This window comes from Bactrocera neohumeralis, chromosome 6 (genome assembly GCF_024586455.1).
Source record: "Bactrocera neohumeralis isolate Rockhampton chromosome 6, APGP_CSIRO_Bneo_wtdbg2-racon-allhic-juicebox.fasta_v2, whole genome shotgun sequence".
NCBI lineage: Eukaryota > Metazoa > Arthropoda > Insecta > Diptera > Tephritidae > Bactrocera > Bactrocera neohumeralis.
Genome location: NC_065923.1, coordinates 49,676,814 through 49,696,607, shown reverse-complemented (window position 1 = coordinate 49,696,607; position 19,794 = coordinate 49,676,814). Strand labels below are relative to the sequence as shown.

At 34.4% G+C, this 19,794-nt stretch overlaps 1 protein-coding gene across 2 annotated transcripts in view; it reads left to right on the top strand.

Annotated features, from left to right (window-relative positions):
• The window catches only part of LOC126761181 (ceramide transfer protein), a 29,243-nt gene extending 9,449 nt beyond the window's left edge, over positions 1 to 19,794 (top strand). The window contains exons 2-10 of one of the 2 annotated variants that reach the window (XM_050477139.1): positions 595 to 902; positions 968 to 1,052; positions 1,125 to 1,273; positions 4,035 to 4,095; positions 15,055 to 15,282; positions 15,411 to 15,642; positions 15,707 to 15,909; positions 18,593 to 18,728; positions 18,806 to 19,794. In XM_050477139.1, coding sequence (XP_050333096.1) covers positions 595 to 902; positions 968 to 1,052; positions 1,125 to 1,273; positions 4,035 to 4,095; positions 15,055 to 15,282; positions 15,411 to 15,642; positions 15,707 to 15,909; positions 18,593 to 18,728; positions 18,806 to 18,933 — 1,530 coding nt within the window. In that variant the 3' untranslated portion in view covers positions 18,934 to 19,794. Of the gene's footprint in view, positions 1 to 594; positions 903 to 967; positions 1,053 to 1,124; positions 1,274 to 4,034; positions 4,096 to 12,117; positions 12,229 to 15,054; positions 15,283 to 15,410; positions 15,643 to 15,706; positions 15,910 to 18,592; positions 18,729 to 18,805 lie in introns of those variants that run through there. The other variant, XM_050477140.1, reaches the window with a different exon arrangement.

Here is a 19,794-nt window from a genome sequence, read left to right as displayed (position 1 = left end):
AAGGAGCTTTTTCTCTGGAGCATCATCTCTGCAGTCAAGACTTACAATGGCGAACGGCCCGAAGAGGTCCTTCCCCATTTTGACGAAGTTGATGGTTGTGCTCAACATCGATAGTAGAGTAGACTGGAAACTCCCTTTTTGCGGTTAGGGCAGAGGACACTTATATATGTTTATTCGATACATATACTATTCACATACAAATATCTTTGAGTTTGTTTTTGGTAACTGACCTCATCACTTAATTTATATCTATTTCTTGTAACACATTCTAGATTCCTTAAAAACATGTTTATAATATAAAAAAAAAAATTTAAAGAAGCAAAAAAAGTAATTTACCTCAAAGATTTTAAAATCTTGTTGCAAAGTAAATGTCAGCAATTGTTGGCCAAAGCATTATCTATATGTGTATCTCTTTTTTACTTTAAATTAGCTATAAGAACAATGTGATAAAAGATGAGAAACTTTACATTTGTGGTTTTGGTTACTAGCGTTCTTGGAAGTTTCTAATCATAAGCTCTTAGTGTAATTCAATTAAAAAAAAAAAATTAGTTGTATTTATCTTATCTAACCTACCTTATTTTAAATCGCCTATAGGCTCACGATACTGATGAACTACGCTTCGATGTGGTCGTTAACAATTACAATAATTGGTGCTTACGTGCGGAAACACCGGAAGATCGCATGCACTGGGTCGAAGTACTTCAGATGTATAAAGAGGAGTCGGGCAGCACTGATACCACATCGTTGCGTCGTCATGGAAGCGCAATATCTTTGCAATCCAACACAGTGTCTGTAGCTAGTGGCAGCAGTCTGAAAAAGTCACAAAGAAACTTGAAGGAAAAAGTTGGAGAAATAGAGACGTTTAAAGACATTCTTTTCGGACAGATAGAAACTCTTCAAAGGTTGGTAAAAACATATCTATACAAGTATATTGCTTGCAGTTTCATCAATTTCGTTTTGAAAACAGATATTTTGATGCGTGTGTCGATGTTAACAAGTTAACAGGAAAACCTCTGGATTTGGGAGATGGTCTGAAGCCAATCGATTTTAAGGTAATTGCGTTATAGTAGCATGCAAAATTTTTCTTCTGTTTCATTCATACCAACTAAAATATCTATTGTCAGGGAGAATCTATCACATTTCGTGCTACGGCTTCTGGAGTATTGACAACACTTCAACACTGTTTGGAAATTATTGCCGAAAGTGACGATTTGTGGAAAAGAAAATTAGAGCGAGAAATAGAAAGGAGGAAACGCTCAGAAGAACAAAATCGGTGAGTAGATACCAATGTACAGCCCAAAAAGAAATGGAAGAATGTTATGGTTGTCAAAAAATTGCATTTTCAAACATAAAAATATACGAAATATTTCTTATTAATACTCTCACTGACGATTTGGATAGTAAATTTTTTTTATTCGATATTTCGGTGAATTGTGTAAAAAAAAATAAAAAAAAAATTTAAATTGAGAATAGTTTTAAAATCAAACGGATTATTCCAAAAGGATATATTTAGTACATTTGACACAATCTCTTTCTACTTATTCTATAAAATTTCAAAAAAATTCACAAATATAATAAAATAATATTAAAAAAGAAAAATTTAACATAAATAACTTACAATGACATTTTAGCTAGCACAATTGATTTTGGTTTAATTTTTTGTGCAATTACTTTTTATATATTGCAAGTTGCATTATGCATCTGATCGAAATAGTGCGCTTTTCTGGCACAGAGATTACAAAAAAAAATTAAAAAAATTTTTTTTGTCAAAACATATTTTTATTACAAATAGTAATGAAATCTTTCCACAATGTTTTCGGAACAAAGTTTATAGCTTATTACATGTAGTTTGCAATATAGTCGTGTTACCGATTTTTTTTGGTGTTCGGTTCTTCAGTTATACAGAGAATACCAGTCAAAGCGATCTGCATATATTAATTTTAACAAAAACAAGAAAACAACGTTAACTTCGACTGCACTTAAGCTAGAATACTCTGCACAAATAAAAAGGTTTCCTACAAGAACTTATTTTATTATACGCTACAGTAGTCCGATCTTAACAATTTATTCAGAGATTGTATCGTTGTTTTGGATAAATATTCATGCCAAACTGAATTTTGATCGACAAATTTGTAAGGCAGCTCCATACAGCTTCTTGAAGAAATATAGACATGTGCAAAATTTTAGATCGATATCTCAAAAACTGAGCTGTTAGATATTTGGTTGATAGAATTGAGCCCTTTTGGGACATTTGGCCGTTTTAGTTAGTAATAGAATATCTAATGCTCATTTTTTATACTCTTTCAACCAGTTGCTACAGTGTATTATAGTTTTGTTCAGCTAACGGTTGCACGTATCACCTAGAACTAATCGTGATAGATATAGGGTTATATATATATATAATTGATCAGGGTGACGAGAAAAGTCGAAATCCAGTTGACTGGCTGTCTGTCCGTCCGCCCGTCCGTGCAAGCTGTAACTTGAGTAAAAATTGAGATATCTCGATGAAGCTTGGTATGCAGGTTTCTTAGTACAAAAAAAAATCGAGTTCGTAGATGGGCGTAATCGGACCACTGCCACGCCCACAAATCGCCATTAACTGAAAACCTATAAAATGCCATAACTAAGCCCTAAATTAAGATATAAAACTGTAATTTGGCACAGGGGATCACAGTAGCAAGAGGCACCTGTGTGTATTAATGTGTTTAATGTGCATATCTCCTAAACCACTTAAGCTACAACAACCAAATACAGTACTGTTCAAAACTGAAACCTCAAAATGGTTTTAGAGAGAGGGTGAAACGTAATAGCAGATACAGGAGGTTCTACGAATAGTGTATCAAAATGGCACATCAAGTGCTAATTGAGCCCGATGGGGCTGCACTCCTACCTACCTACCTACTGTGCAAAACTACTATAAGCCCGATAAATCAATAACTAAATACGCTATAAACGTAAAAACTTGCCGCCGCGATAGTATAACAAGGATTTATAGGGGCCGGGGTAAAAATTGGACGATGGGCGTGGCAACGCCTACTTTTTGGTGAAATCACATATATCGGGACCCGACTGACCGATTTCGCCAAAATTTGGAACGTAGCATTCTTTTCATATTCCTATGTCACTCTGTGAAAATGAGACAAATCGGACAACAACCACGTCTACTTCCCATATAGCATAATTGAAAATTTCACTTGATTCGTTCAGTTTTCAGTACACAAATCTAGAAGTAAATATTAATAGTGTATGCCATTTCATGGCAAAAAATTGTTCAAATCCAAACTAAACTATTCAAGACCCTAGGTACCGAGTATGTGGACCCCAGTATCTAGAATTGATTTTTATCGAAAATATCGGCCAATTTTATCTTACATAATACTCGTATGCAATAGAAATTCAGACAGTATCGTTTTCCTGCAGTAGTAATTCTGTGTATCCAAAATGGGTGAAATCGGGTCAATACTTCTCTGAGCACCCATATACCTAATGTAAAGATTTTAGAACTTCCTGTTGACTTTGTGCTGGATATATCGGCCAATATTTGAGTTATCTCAATGAAAATTTCGGAACGATTTGGCTCATAATAGTATATTATAGCCTTAAATGAACACAATTCTGCGAAAACTTTACCTAGTTTCCATATGACCATTACCAGGATTTTTGAACATGATTATGATTTTTCTAACAAATCTTATTTCAAATATATACATATGTAGGTCAGCGTATAAGTTATATATCGTGTATGTTTATATAAAATTGCCTAGATTTCGATCATCTGCTTGACGTTTTACATCGTAAAGTATGTCCCTGGCTTTGATTAATGCAAGTTGCAAGAGCATAAAATTTTCGGTTGCACCCGAACTTAGCCCTTTCTTACTTGTTTGCTTTGAGTTTTCCCCTTTCTATAGCATTCTTATCATAATTTATGTAATTTTAAAAGCATTCGCGTGTGCATATTTAGAATTTGATACTTGTAAGTTTCACAATATACAATAGTACATACTCCCAAAACTTTGTTTATTTCTATCTTACAGAAAATACAAAGACGAAATCGAAAAAGTCAAACGTATTTCATATCCAGGGCCGGATTTAGAGGTAAGTATTAAGCGCTGTACTAGAAATAAATATAAGAAAAAAATACAATAATAGTACAATATTTATATAATCAACTTTATCGAATATTGGTTTGTTTTAAGGGGGTATTCTGGTCTAGAAGCATGAATTTCAGGTAATTTTTAAAGTGTCGTAAAAAAAAGGCAATTAATATTTTACTGTCCATTTTTTATTAGTTATTTGTTCATTTTAGAAAAGTACAGAAAAAAATTAAAAACTAAAAAAAGGAAAAAATTTCAAAAATTATGAGCTGACAAAGTGGGGGGTCTCTAAAAATTTCCACGTGACCATACCCATTCAACCCTAATAGTTATCTGAAACCAAAAAAAAAGATTATTAATCTAGAATAATGTCGCAATGGGCGGAACTACGGAAAAGTGGGAAAAAATTTTTTTCACAAAGTGGCGACTGCCTGAAAAAAAAGTTTTTTTGGATCACTTTTTCTGACTATTTCGAATTTTTTAAAAATAATAAAAATAAAAATTTGGGGATGGGGCTAGTTCCAACCATAGACAAGCCTATACAGAAGACTCTATAAAAATTTCAAGTAAATCGGTCCATAGAACCTGAGAAATCGTGGGTATCGTTCCGAAAAAGTCAGCTTTGAGAAAAACGCGTTTAAAGTTTCGCGTAATGTCTTTTGTTCGATTAGTTCCGGCCGAACCAGTTTGGATGCCGGGTCAGAAAAATGTCTATATCTCCGAAAATAATTTGAATTTTGAAAAATCCTCTTGTACACATATTTTTGAATAGTTAAACTTTGAAAATATAAAAAAAAATTTAGATTTTTTTAAATTTCTAGACCAGAATACCCCCTTAAAGAATTTCAAAATACATCTATGTTATTTCTGTAACGATTCCATAAAGATGCTAATCAATAATGTAATGTTGGAAGATTAAGTTTTGTTTTATGAGCAGTATTCATGATATTATGAGCAGCTTTTTTACTATATATAGTTCAAGACTTAATTATTGTCCGACCAATTCCCAATTTTTGTCCAATGCCGATGCCGCTTCATGAACAAATATCATCAGAAAATAGTTAAATTGAAGATTTTTTAACATACTTAAAGTTAGAATGATTCAACTTAGATCAAATATGGAGCACTTTGTTCGATAATTTGTTACCATTTTGAAGGAAGTTTCATAATGTCACTCTCAAAGAAAACCTAGTACCTATGAATAATAAACTAGGACAGTCGACTTCAAAAGCTTCTCTTGTGGCTATTTTTTCACCAGCATCATCCTCTTAAACAGGATCAGGTAGTAATCACGTGGTGCTTGGTCCGAAATATTCGATGGTTTCAAACGAATATCCCAATCAGGCTCAAGGAGCTTCTGGTCAATCTCTGTCTATTACTTCCTTCAGATGATCCAATTGTTGACAGTTTAGCTTAGAATCAAGAGTTTGGTCGTGGGGGAGTACCATTTGCGCCGGTTCATCGCGATTCGGCCACAAATATTACCATTTGAAGATCCCAAGTGTAGCCAGGTTTTTCCATCGGAGTATAGGTATTCCTCTTCCTCTGATTCCCCCGGCGGATACTGCGGACCCGCTGTCTTTTAATTTACTAACCTATGTCAATGACGTCGTATATCTCGAAATATCGACGAAATTATAGTTCTCCGGGGATACCAAATTCAGACAAAGGCAGCTCCTTTTCGGCCTGTCAAAAGGATGTCTGATATTACATATACATATATAGTGCATTTGGCTTTTCTGAAATTAACTTTTTATTTTAAAAGGCCTTACTCCAACACTATGACTTGGTCTATTTATTAAATAAACAAGTAAGATAGGCTAAGTTCGGGTGTAACCCAAAATTTTACACTTTCGCAATTTGTAAGGAAAATACTTTCAGGTGTAGGCCAAACATTATGTTAAACAAGTAGGGAAAGGGTAACCTTCATTTTATAGTCCCTCAATATGAAAGGATCAAAGTTGGGGAAATGCATTCTAAATCGACTCAGCTCGTCAACCTGATCATTTATGTATATATAGTATATATATATACAACTGTGTTCGTAATAATAGCAGTGGTATAACCAGGAATTTAAATGAAGCAAAAAAATCGTGTAATTGATTTTTATTATGGGTTATTATTATTGTATTTAATTCGCTCATATTCAAGCTTAAAAGAAATATGATTTCTTTAAAGAATAAGGTAAAGTTCTTCTTTAAATAAATAAAAAAGTTTGTAAATGAAAATTTCAGCTGTGATTAATAATAGCAATATTGAGGATTTTACATCAAAAATCAATTAATTCATTGTAATAATATAAAATAAAGTTTAAACAATTAGTATTTCGGATTCTCTTTCCCTATAGCTTCTTTGCCCTCTGCCCAAAGATTCTCAATTGGATTAAGTTTCGGTGAACCCATAACCTCAACTCCATTTAGAGCAAACCAATTTTTTGCCAACCTGCTGGTATGTTTGTGGTCGTTATCTTGTGGATAGACCCATTTCAACTGCATTTTTCATTCATCGTGTGGTAGCTTAGCTTAGTCGACTCCATTATTTCAACGTACAATTTGGCATCCATGTTTTCTTGAATCCAAAATAACGGGCCTGTACCATAGTAAGAGAAGCACCCCCATACATTGATTTTGACACCTCCATGTTTTACCGTCCGTAAAACATATTTAGAATCAAATGAAGCGTTTATTGGCCTTCGTATATACTGTCGGCGTTCTCCGGAAACAAATAAAACAATTTTTGTTTCATCGGACCACAATGTGTTGCGCCATTTTTCGACTGACCAATGCAGGTGGTCTTCCGCAAATTGAACTCTGCCCTGCACATGTCGGGGCTTAAGTAATGGCACCTTTCTTGGGCTCATGCCATAGACTTTAGCTGCTATCAACTTTTTTCTTATTTTTGACGCAGCAACACTAAGGTTTAACTGATCTTTAAGTTTTTTTTGAGGTATAAAATGGCTTTTCTCGGGCCAAAGCCACAACTTTCCTTACCTTGTTTCGGGATTTTGTTTCCATTTTTTGCATTCGCAATCATTTTGGCAGAACATCCGAGCAAATCTTCGATAAACTTGTAAGATTTTCTTTCCGTCAACATTTTTTTAATGAGATTTCGTTCTTCTTTAGAGCAATGTTTGGCTCGGCCCATTTTTACAAAAGACATATATTTTAAAATTTAAAGAGCGATCTATTCACTAATGAACTTTTGTTTGAATTAACATTAATTACAATTTTCGCATTTCAATCAAATTCTTTGAAACAAAATGATTATTTCGTTTACACTGCTATTTTAAATCACAGCAAAAAGCAAATACGCAGCATAAAAAATAACGGGACTCAAAGAATGTGATAACTGTATCAAAAAAAATGTTAACCCAGAGTGGCAATATTTGGGTCCATGTTCTGGCATAAAAAAATTAAATGAGTGCAATTTTTTAAGTGTAAAACTAACATTGTTATAATTTTCACAAGCCACTGCTATTATTTCGAACACAGTTGTATATATTTTATAGGTTCTTCGACGTTTCCCTATTGGTGTTACAAATGATGGCAAACGCAATATACCCTGTTAAAGGTATTAAAAGGTTTCGTTAGATTTCAGCATGCATTATTCGAAATATCCGCATAGGTTAGGTATACACTTATTTTTGAGTCGATGTATTTGTTTTATGTTTCTGAGAATTTTTTTATGTTGAAAATCATTCATATTCAGGATCTGGACTGGTTGCCTAAATTTCTGACATTGGTTAAGTAAACTCGAGAACATATTTCTACGCAATTTTATGAATATAGCTGACACACTGAACAACATATTCGTTGTAAAGCCTTCTAAAATAACGAAATGGTATATGTAATACATATGTAAATAGGAGTTAGGTAACTGGTGGACCGATTTCGAAATTTTTCTGCATTAAACTGTGATAACTATATCCAATATTACAAGTATATGTTATTTTACATTTGCTAAAATTTCTTACATATTGACTGATATATACGGTAAAATATACTACTGTAATAAAATTGAAAGGTGAATTTTGTCCATCTCCTTCAAAGTAGTCCCCTCCCGCTGCAATACACTTATGCCAACGAATTTTCCAGTTATCATAGCACTTGGAAAAATCCTCGGTCGTGATTCAGCTTTTATATCCTCAATTGAGTCAAAATGATGTCCTCGGAGTGGTCTTGTTAATTTACTGAATAGCCAGAAGTAACACGAGGGTAAATCAGGCGAATGTGGTGGTTGCGGTACGATATTAGTTGAAAATATGGTGAATCATTTCGAATAACCAATGCAGTATTAGATGGTGCATTATCGCACTTCTTTGTTCAATAAATTCAGACATAGCAAAAATTGAAGAATTCACTTTTTAGAGACTCACAAAACGACGCGTATCTCAAATACTTATGAATATTTTGACGTGAAATTTAGCATAGATGTCACTAACAGTACTACCAAGTTACAGAAAAACAATTTACCGATTCGAAAAACGCGAAGTATAAATTAAAAATTCACCTTTCAATTTGATCGCAGTAGTTCATACAGGGTCCAGAGCACTCGAAGTGTAACCAATTAAAAAAACCATAAATTTGATTTGGAAAATTATTTTTATTTATTTTAAAGTACAAAATGTGTGAAAATAATCATAAATTCAGAACCAATTCACTTTTGCTCGATATGACCACCTTTTGCCTTAACTATGGCCTTGAGACGGTCAAAAAACGAATCGAAAGCTGCTCGAATGTGACTTGCCGGTGTTTTGGCGCACTCACGGGCAATGGCTTTCTTCAGCATCTCGCGACTGGTGTATTTTTTACTTCGGACCTTGCTCTCCAAAATGGCCCAGAGAGAATAATCCATTGGATTCGCATCTGGTGAATTCGAGAGCCATTGTGTGGTCGTAATGAAGTTCGGAACGTTGTTTTTCAGCCATTCTTGGTTCACTCGCGCTTTGTGAGACGGTGCTGGGTCTTGTTGAAACGTCCATGGTTTGCGACCGAAATGTTTGTTTGCCCACGGCTTTAATGCAGCCTCCAGGACACTTTCCCGATAATATGTCGCGCTTACTTTGACGCCAGGCTCGATGAAAACAATTGGAGAGCGCCCATCTGCAGTGACAGCGGCCCAAATCATTATTTCTGGCGGGTGCTGCCTTCTGGTGGCCAACTGATGACTTAGATTCTCGTATGAACGGTCGGTCAAGTAAACCCTATCGTTTTGAGAGTTTACGAATTGCTCAGTTGGAAAAAAATTTTCGTCAGAAAACACATTGTTCGAAATTTGACCGCTTTCGGCCAAGCGAAGCAACTGCTTCGCTCTCTCAAGTCTTACTTGTTGCTGCTTCGGTGTGAGATCATGGACCTTTTGGAACTTGTAAGGCTTGACCTTGAGCTCATTTTTCAATATGCGTCGGATGCTGCGGTCAGATATTTTCAGTTCTTTAGCCATTTGATTGGCACTTCGTCGTGGATTTCGCTCAAGTCGCTTCTTCACTTTCCGAACCATCTCACGTGACATTGCAGGCTTTTGATGACCACCTCCATAGCGTTTTGCGATGCTACCAGTATCATTGTAACGAGTGTTGGTGCGATAAACAAAAACATTATTCACATTAAAGTGTTTGCGCTTACGAACAATTGATGGCTGTGATTTTCCAGCTAAATATAAAGCAATCACACACTATTACGTTTGAATTCCTTCGCAGAACACTTTTTTTTGCGTTCACTTTTGGCAAAGCGCTTTTGTACACTTGTGAACAATACTCCGAACTGTCATTCAATGTCAAATTTATAAACAGCTGATTCCAGTGCGGCAGCTGCGCAACTGTCTGAAGTTGGTTACACCCCGAGAACCCTGTACAAATGATTAGCATAACGAGCTGCGTCGATTTAGTCATGCCTGTCTGTCTACCTGCCGATACCGCCGCAAACTTAAAGATCGGAATCAAGTCAATTTTTTCGAGATATCTTCATAAAATTTGGCATGTACTATAATTCTCCAAAGAAACGGTACAATCTCCGAAGAAATTGTTCAGACCGTCCCACTAGAGCATATAGCTGCAATACAAACTGACCGATCCAAATCAAGATTTTGTATGTATTTGTGAAGAATATTATAGCTTCGGTGCAACCGAATTAACATTTTTTCTTGTTTTTTTTTAAGTAATAAAATATTCAAATGGTTCTTACATAAATTTTTAAAGCACGTGCATATGTATATGATTTGAATTTTTTTTTTTAATTTATGAATGTTTTTAACTTTTAATAAAAATAAGATATAAACTATCCGACTTTTTAAGTGAGATCAAACTGGACACACTGTGCTAAATTTTACTAAAATTGGTCTAGTATTTTAGAAATTTACCCCAGACAAACAGCGCGACACGTAATTTGTACATACATAAGTATATAAATTATATATAAATGTATGTTCATGTACATAGATTTGAATATATTCATATACATATGTGCATAATATATTGTTATATACAAAGTTGTTTGTTATTGATAAAAGTTAGGCAACATTAATTAATGAGAGTTGAAGCTAATATACCCTTCACAGGTGCATATCTTTTAGTAACTACGTATTCAGTTTGTATGGCAGCTATATGCTATAGTAAGCCGATCTGAACAATTTCTTCCGATATTATATTATCTCTATGAACAATAACTAACACCAAATTTCGTAAAGATACGTTGTCAAATGTGAAAGTTTTCCATACAAGTACTTGATTCCGATCGTTCAGTTTATATGGCAGCTATATGTTATAGTGGTCCGACATCGGCAGTTCCGACAAATGAGCAGCTTCTTGAAGAGAAAATGACGTTTGCAAAATTTCAAAACGATATCTTAAAAACTGAAGGACTAGTTCGTATATATACAGACAGGCAGACGGACATGGCTAAATCGACTCAGCTCAACATACTGATAATTTTTATATATACTTTATAGGGTCTCCAACGCTTCATTATGGGTGCTACAAACTTCGTGACAAACTTAATATACCCTGTTCACGGTATAATTAAAGGGCTTGGCACGAACACCCAGCTGCAGACCGTTGAAAAAATATACAGTAATAATGTTTTTATTTTTTATTTTTTTATATACTATTTTAACTTATTAAAAACGAGGACCACTGCGCTTCAAGGTCAGCAATACGCATGCGCACGTGCTTAATTTTATTTCAGTGTGGATTTCCAAGTAAACTAATTAGGCAAGGTATCTTATAACGTCCGATCTAGTCCAAAACAATGTTTGCTAGCATTATTTTAAGTAAACCGTATACAAAAGTAAACGTTGTTGGAAGAAATGGAAAAAATAAATAGTTAAAATGCACTACACGTTCAAGTTTTGACCGCCAAATAGGTAGTTGTGGTTGCCAACGCTAGTCAAAAGTAATATTACAAAAATAATGATTGTTTTAATCGCGGAAATTTCAATATACAAGTACATATATATTTTTTGTGAAAAGCGAGTGCACTGTTTTTCGATATAAAAATTGTGAAATCAGCTTTAAAATCAACGAAATCAGGGATACTTACGTTCCCATGGACGAGCTTTATCGGCATGTTTCTAATTCAACATTACACATTTAAACACGAACAAAAACTTGCAAGTAATATGGACAGAACGATTATATGATAGTTTGATTTAACGCACATAACCAAAAGTACAAACGTTTCTTTTGGAAGCCCAGTTCCAGATTAATTAAAGTCAACAAATATTTTAATGGCAACACTGATCGACCTGACGTGTAGTTAGAGCGCACATATTCCATATATTACTCAGAGAGTTATGTCCAAAATGGTAACCGCTTCTGCCTAAATGTTATTTGTGTACTGTAAGTAGAGAGTTTTGGTCGTCCACGGTTGGCTTTACTACTAAAAATGTGAATTTTATTTGTCCAATACTTTTTGCAAAATTATTCGTTCTTTTCGTATGAACTATTTATATACATATATGTATGTTTAAATATGTGCATTTATCTTTCTGAAGAATAAAATTGAATGTAAAAATATTTGATAACTGTTTAAATTTAAAGAAAATGTTGTTAAAAAGAAACTATGTAAATGAAAAAAATTTAATTAAACACTCAACATACTTGTATAAAAGAAAAAATACTACAGCAAGCATCCCAAAAGTGAGTCTACATTTAAAGTTGTGTTCAATAATATGTACTACTACTTACAGTTAGTTCAAAATATAACGTTTTTCCTTTGCAATTCGCGGAAAACTGTTTTTATTTGTATGCAAATTATATATTTTCAATTGCGCTCACTGACGCATACAATTCGGCCAGTTTTTTTGGATCTTAATGTGTCACGTCGTGCCGTGAAGTAAGAAAAAAAATGAGTGCTCTGTATGAGAAACGTTTTGAAGCAGTCTATTTAAAGAGGCATCCTAGTTTAACCATTAAAGAAGAACTGGAAACGTAACATAGATAACAATCGGTGCATACCACTACTCACTTCCCATATAACGGTACTGTTAAAATTACTAAAAGTGCCCTAAATCAATAAGTAAATATGCTAGAGACATCAAGGTGGTACATGAGAGTTTAACAGAAGTCGGGCTAAAACTGACCAAGTAAGTGGCACCGCCCACTTTTAGGTGGAAGTATATATCTCGGCACCCGCCCGACTTCAAATTTGGTATGTGACATTCTTTTCACATTACATATGTCATATGTAACAGTACGAACATGGGCGAAATCGGATTGAAACCACGACTGCTTCCCATATAACACAATTTTAAATTATATCTGACTCTTCCCACTCCAGTGTACAAATCAAGAAGCAATCAATATAACGGGATAAAATTTTGCACAAATAATGCCCTTGGGAAAATGCCACCTTATGATCAAAAATTGTTCAACTTCAACAAAAACTGTTCAATCCCCTAGGTATCGAAAGTTTTTCCGCAAATCTCGGTCAATGTGTGAGATATATAATTGAAATTCAGGGGTAATCCTTTCCGGACATAGATACTGTGTCAAAAATTGGTTGAATCGGGTCAATACTTCCTTTAGTTTCCATATAGCTAATACAAAGATTTCGAACTTCCAGTCACTTTATGCCGCATATATCGGCCAACATGAGAGTTATCTAAACGGAAATGGCATAGCTTTTTTCATTGATAACAGTGTTTCTTTGCGCTTAAAATGGATAAAACAGGGCGAAAAGCCCATATAACAAACATAAGACATCCGTGTCATATGGAGTAACATACGGTGATGGTATGTGAGGTACCTTAATAATCTCAGCGAGCTTTTGGCATGCTAATAGTATGTGGTATTGGCAAAAAGAAATAAAATGGGGTCGATACTACCTCCAACTCCCATATACTATACTAGTTTTTATACTCTTGCAACCAGTTGATACAGAGTATTATAGTTTTGTTCACCTATCGGTTGTACGTATCACCTAAAACTAATCGAGATAGATATAGAGTTATTTATATATAAATGATCAGGTTGACGAGAAAAGTTGGAATCCGGTTGACTGTCTTCTGTCCGTCCGTTCGTCCGTGCAAGTTGTAACTTGAGTAATAATTGAGATATCTTGATGAAACTTGGTACGTTCGTTCCTTAATACAAAAAAAAAAAAAAATTACGAGTTCGTAGATGGGCGTAATCAGACCACGGCCACACCCACAAATCGAAAACATATAAAGTGCCATAACTAACACTAAGCTGGTACATAGAATCGCAGTAGCAAGGGGCAACTGCGGGAAAATTTTTTTTTATGTTTAAAGTACATATTTCCTAAACCACTTATGCTACAACAACCAAATTTGCTGAGTACGAGTCTACCGACAGTGTGAAAAAGAATGAAATGGGTGGTACTGTTACTATATAACGGTACTGTTAAAAACTACTAAAAGCACGCTAAATCAATAACTAAATACGCCAGAGACATTAAATTCTACCACCGAGATGTTATGAGAGAGATTGGAGCCGGAGTGAAAATTGAGCGATGGGCGTGGCACCGCCCACTTTTTGGTGAAATCCCACATCTCGGGACTCGACCAACCAATTTCGACAAAATTTCGTACGTCACATTCTTTTTACATTTTTATGTTACATTGTGAAAATTAACGAAAACGGACAACAACCACGCCTACTTCCCATATAGCACAATGTTTAGAAGCTGTTAATATAATGGGATACAACTTTGCACGAATAATGTCTTTAGTATGTGCCACCCTATGACCGAAAATTGTTTAAGTCTAATAAATAACTGTTTAAAACCCTAGGTACCGAATATTTAGACCCCGGTGCTTATAGTTGACTTTTGATCGAAAATGTCGGTCAATGTGTGATATAATACATATATAACTGAAATTAAAGGATAATCCTTCTCTTATAATGGTATGTCTGTATGTCGAAAATGGGTTAAATTGGACTAATACTTCTTAACAATTAGCCCCCATTTACTTAATATAGAGATTTTCGAACTTCACGGTGACTTTGTACCACATATATTGGCCAATATATGTGAGTTATCCCAGTGAAAATAAAAGAGCGTGTTTTACTCATAACAGTGGATCTTTGTGCCTAAAATAGATAAATTTGAGCATAAACTTGGCCTAGCCCCTATATAATAAATATCAGAATTTTCGAACATCCGCCACGAGTATAAAATGTTCGGTTGCACCCGAACTTAGCACTTCCTTACTTGTTCCAAATAACCTTATGTTGAATATATCGGTCAGTGTATGAGTTTAATTCATTTGCTTGGATTCCGATGCTCACCTTTTCAACACTATATGGTATGACACATTGTGATTTTTAGCACTGGAGATATACGACTGCAACGACATCTATTGACAAAATACGAAAAGACTTTTTCGACTACCCAATATTTTAATATAATATCTCAAAAATGAAACATGTACATATTATGCATTGGTATAAATATACATTTTCTTTGTCCTATATAATTAAATATTCGCTTAAAATTTTTAGGAGGGTCCTCATTCCACTTTGCCGGAAGATGAGTTCTTTGATGCAGTTGAAACTGGACTAGAAAAGATCGAAGAGGATATGCAGATTCGTGCGAAACTAAAACTGCAGACGCAACAATCATTGACTTTGGCCAATGTGCCATATCAAACTCAACAAAAAGGAAATGATCCCAGTACAGATGAGTTCGGTACCGGGGGTTTAGCTAGAAGCCACATTCTCTGGCCTGAGGTAAACTAAAGTGAATAAAAATAATGATAACTAAACTTATAATTGCTGTTACATGTATTAAAAACATATTCGGCTGAGTTGTATATGTTACTTGGGTATATTTTAACAAATTTCGTTTTAATTTGCAGATCGATCGTGTATGCCGCGAGCAGTTACATTATGCTCGCGAAGGAGTTGGCCAAGGAGGTAATGGTTGGCAAATATTTGCAGATGAAGGTGAAATAAAAATGTACAAGCGTGAAGAGGAAGTGAATGGCTTAGTGATGGACCCATTGAAAGCATATCACAGTGTCAATGGGGTAACTGCACGCGAAATGTGTCATTACTTTTTCATGCCCGAATTTCGCAATGAATGGGAGAGTAAGGATATAATCTCAAAATATGAAACATTTATGTATATAACAGTGTATTTAAAAATTTACAGCAACCTTGGAAGACTGTACTATATTAGAGAAAATTTCACCAGACACATTTGTCTTTTTACAAACGCATAAACGTATCTGGCCCGCCAGTCAACGTGATGCCTTATTCTGGTCTCACATGCGCAAAATTACAGATGGATTAGATGATGACGCGGTAGACATGTGGGTTGTATGTAATAACTCGACGGAATATTCTAAACAAGAAGTAAGTGAGCTACATAGCATACATAACGATATTTGATTGGTCAAGTAAATATCACACATTTACTTATTTGTATAAATATCCATTACAATCGTCTATTTAAGTAAATAGGTAAATTTATTTGTTTTAAATTATCAATAGTTATTACAAATGACTTAACAGAGCTATTTTAATGCTTCGCTTTGTAAAATAACTACACTAACTACACTACTTCTCTCTACTGTCGTCGGCAAATTTAGAAATATTTTTAAATTACTAAATAGATGTGCAGCACGCATTCGCTTATATTCAAACCCTTTTTTTCATTTTACAATACAATCGCATGATGTTTTTATTTGCGAAAAAGGTGTACAGTCATAAATAATGGCTGAAAAAATAAATTTTATTGCTAACAAGTCGACAATTGGTCAAAATATAAGTCATAACACGAACAAATTTTTCCTGTTCGGACCACTGCCATACAAACTGATCGACCAAAAACACTTTTGTTTTTTGGAAACTTTTTTATTTGTGAAGGATAATATAGCTTCCGTGCGATCGAAGTTAAAATTTTTTCTTGTTTTATTTACTTTGGTCATTAAAGGTTTCTGTAAAAACGTTTGTGCATACATACTTTTGTCATAAGGTATGAATGCAAACAAATTTTATAGAATCATCCTAGTGATGTTTGTAAATTTGTCTTTACATCCGGTTTCATTTAAAATCATGTTTTTTGGTTTTCATGTCATGAATGTAGTGCGTTCACAGGCAAAGTGGCCCGAGGTCCCGTACATTTTTTCAGACAGCTTTTGTCATCGTCGCGAAAAGACATTTTCTGTTAGGAATGAAGCGATATTCCTTATTGTGAATGTGCGTCTGCATTATGAAAAAAAAAACGTTTTGTTATGTAATCTACTACAAATTTGAGCTCTTCGCTAATATTTTTATTCACGGCGATTGCAGCCTTCTTCGGCGTTGTATTATCCGGTTTAGTGTGTATTCTCACTCTTTGTCTAGCTCCATCGTTTTATAACAATTGTGAGCGTCCTCCCACGTTAGAGGCAGCAATTACTTTTGCATCGTTTCCTTATAGCCACAACTGTGCTTAAAGTCAACTTTAACTGACTAGCAATTCGGTTCGAAAAATCACTTTTTGTCAAAGAAGCAACCTTTTCCGCAACTTCGGATGAATGTAGAAGCCTGTGATTCTGTGAAACCATAGTCTAAGTTGTACCGCTTTAGAGAATTTTTGTATGGCAGAAGACGCTGGAAAAGATCACACTTGTGGAGAAAGCCCGTAGAAGGTACGTGACAGAGAAAAGATAGTCATTCCAAAGAGCTAAAGCTTGCAGTCTGAGAGCAACTTTCTCACTCATACACCTTCTAGCTACGTCCGCGGTATTAAAGAAGGTTATTAGCAGGAGATCTACACTCCTTCAACGCGCAAAGGACAATACATCTTTCACAGAACTTTTATCTCGAAACTCGCAACGTCGGCTCATCAGATGCTGTCATCGTCCATGCCTCTGCAACATATAGCAGGACAATAATAATGAGTGACTTATAGAGTTTCGTTTTTGTTCGTCGAGAGAGGACTTTATTTCTCAATTGCCTACTTAGTGTGAAGTAGCACCTGTCGGCAAGAGATATTCTGCGTTGGATTTCAAGGCTGACGTTGTTGTTGGTATGACTGCCAACTGTGTAGTGGGTGCATAGTCGCGAGTGCGACGACTGTTTGTTTGATGACAGGAGATATTTTGTCTTGCCCTCGTTCACCATCAAACCCATTTGCTTCGCTTCCTTATCCATTCTGGAGGAAGCAGAACTAACGACGCGGTTGTTAAGGCCAATGATATCGCCTGCAGTTGTACACTCTTATAGAAGATGGTACCTTCTCTGTTTAGTTCTGCAGTTCGAATTATTTTCTCCAGAAGTTGCTTGAAGAAGTCACACGAAAGGGAGTCGCCTTGTCTGAAACCTTGTTTGGTATCGAACGGCTCGGAGAGGTCCTTCCCGATCCTGACGGAGCTTTTGGTGTTGCTCAACGTCAGTTTACACAGCCGTATTAGTTTTGCGGGCATACCAAATTCAGACATCGCAGCATAAAGGCAGCTCCTTTTCGTGCTGTCAAAAGCAGCTTTGAAATCGACGAAGAGGTGTTGTGTGTCGATTCTTTTATTTGTTTTCAATTTTTCACATAAATTAAATGTTTAATTATGTAGAAAATGTGTTGAAACAAATGTTTTAGATCTTTTTATTAGTTAACATGTAACATTTTTCCATAGAACTCGAGCTAAACCATTTAACACTTAAAAATTCAAATACCCCCTCTTCCACTTCCTCTTTCCAACCTTCGATCGCCGTAAATTATTTTTCCTTTAATTATTCTTATTTTATCTTTCTTTTCCAATGGGTTTCACCGACTAAGTTGTTTTTGTTTTTAAAAATTATCTTACTTAGTCTATTTGGAGCTATCTGTGCTAAAACACGCTCATATTTTGTTATATTCTGACAATCCACACACTGGAAATTGAAATTACTCCATTTAGACGTTCTTAACTTGAATCTGCTTAATCTACTTGCTCCGTTTGCTTCACAAATACCGATAATATAAAAGTACTTTTTATCATATTTTAATTTGCCTATTAAATGTGATTAATTAATTTATTTATTTAAATCTATATTTTTTATTTTATTTGTATTTTAGTCCAAAAATGGCAAATGTGTACGCATATTTCTGACAGTGATTTTAGCTTGTCAAACGCTTTTACCACCTGGAAAAACAAGTAACGATATCCTCAGCCGAGATGAATTAACTTGTAAAATCACATACTGCTCTGTTGGTAAGTATTAGAAGGTTTTGAAATGCGTTTTGTAATTAATTTTAATAATATTGTATATATTTATTTGCTTAATACAGTGAATCCCGGTGGTTGGGCACCTGCATCCGCTTTACGCGCTGTTTACAAGCGCGAATATCCTAAGTTCCTTAAACGCTTCACTGGATACGTGATAGATCAATGTAAGGACAAACCAGTCATGTTTTGATGTTTGTAGAAATTAGAATTTTTCTATAAAATATGTAAGAAAATTTTATATTATAGCCGTGTTTTGCTTAATATTAAGTAATTAACTGGACGCTACGCCTTTGGATTATCGTAAAAAAAAATTGTAGCAATGTTTTGTATAATGATAATATGTAAAAAACACTTTATTACCTTCTTGATAGCTCAAACGATTTCCAGTTTTATCATAATTTTTTTTATATATATTAAGTAGAAATAAACAAACGAAAAATCACTATTCTTACCATATATTGTGTGATTGTATATAAGCAAGAAAAATTGCATTCAAATAACGATTCTAATAAAAAATAAATAAAGCTTCAACCATTAAACATATATTAAACAAAACTTTTAATTTAAATACAACCTCATAAAATAATTACTGTTTTTTTTAATAATTATCACTTTGATATCACCGGTTTTGTATTTTGTCAATCGACAGTATTAGACAACCGTCTTATAATTGCTATATTATTGTCTTTCGATTACTAAATACAATGATATATAACCAATTTTTCATTTAATATAAAATGATAAAATACCAAAACAAGTAAAAAAAGATAATTTCGTGTTGAATAATAGTAAATATATGATCAACTTCAAGGTGTTTTAGCTCAGCCATGTACATACATACATATATGGTATATGAATATTAATATTAAGCAAGTAAATGTCACCAAAATCTGTCGGATTTGCCAATTCTAAATGGACCATACATTATTGCAAATAATCGGTGATAAATTGAAGAAACAGGTTATGAAATTTAAATTGAATTTTATAATTATTTCTGTAATATTTGAACCAAATAACAGTTCAATAAATTATCCAAACACAGATGTCCACA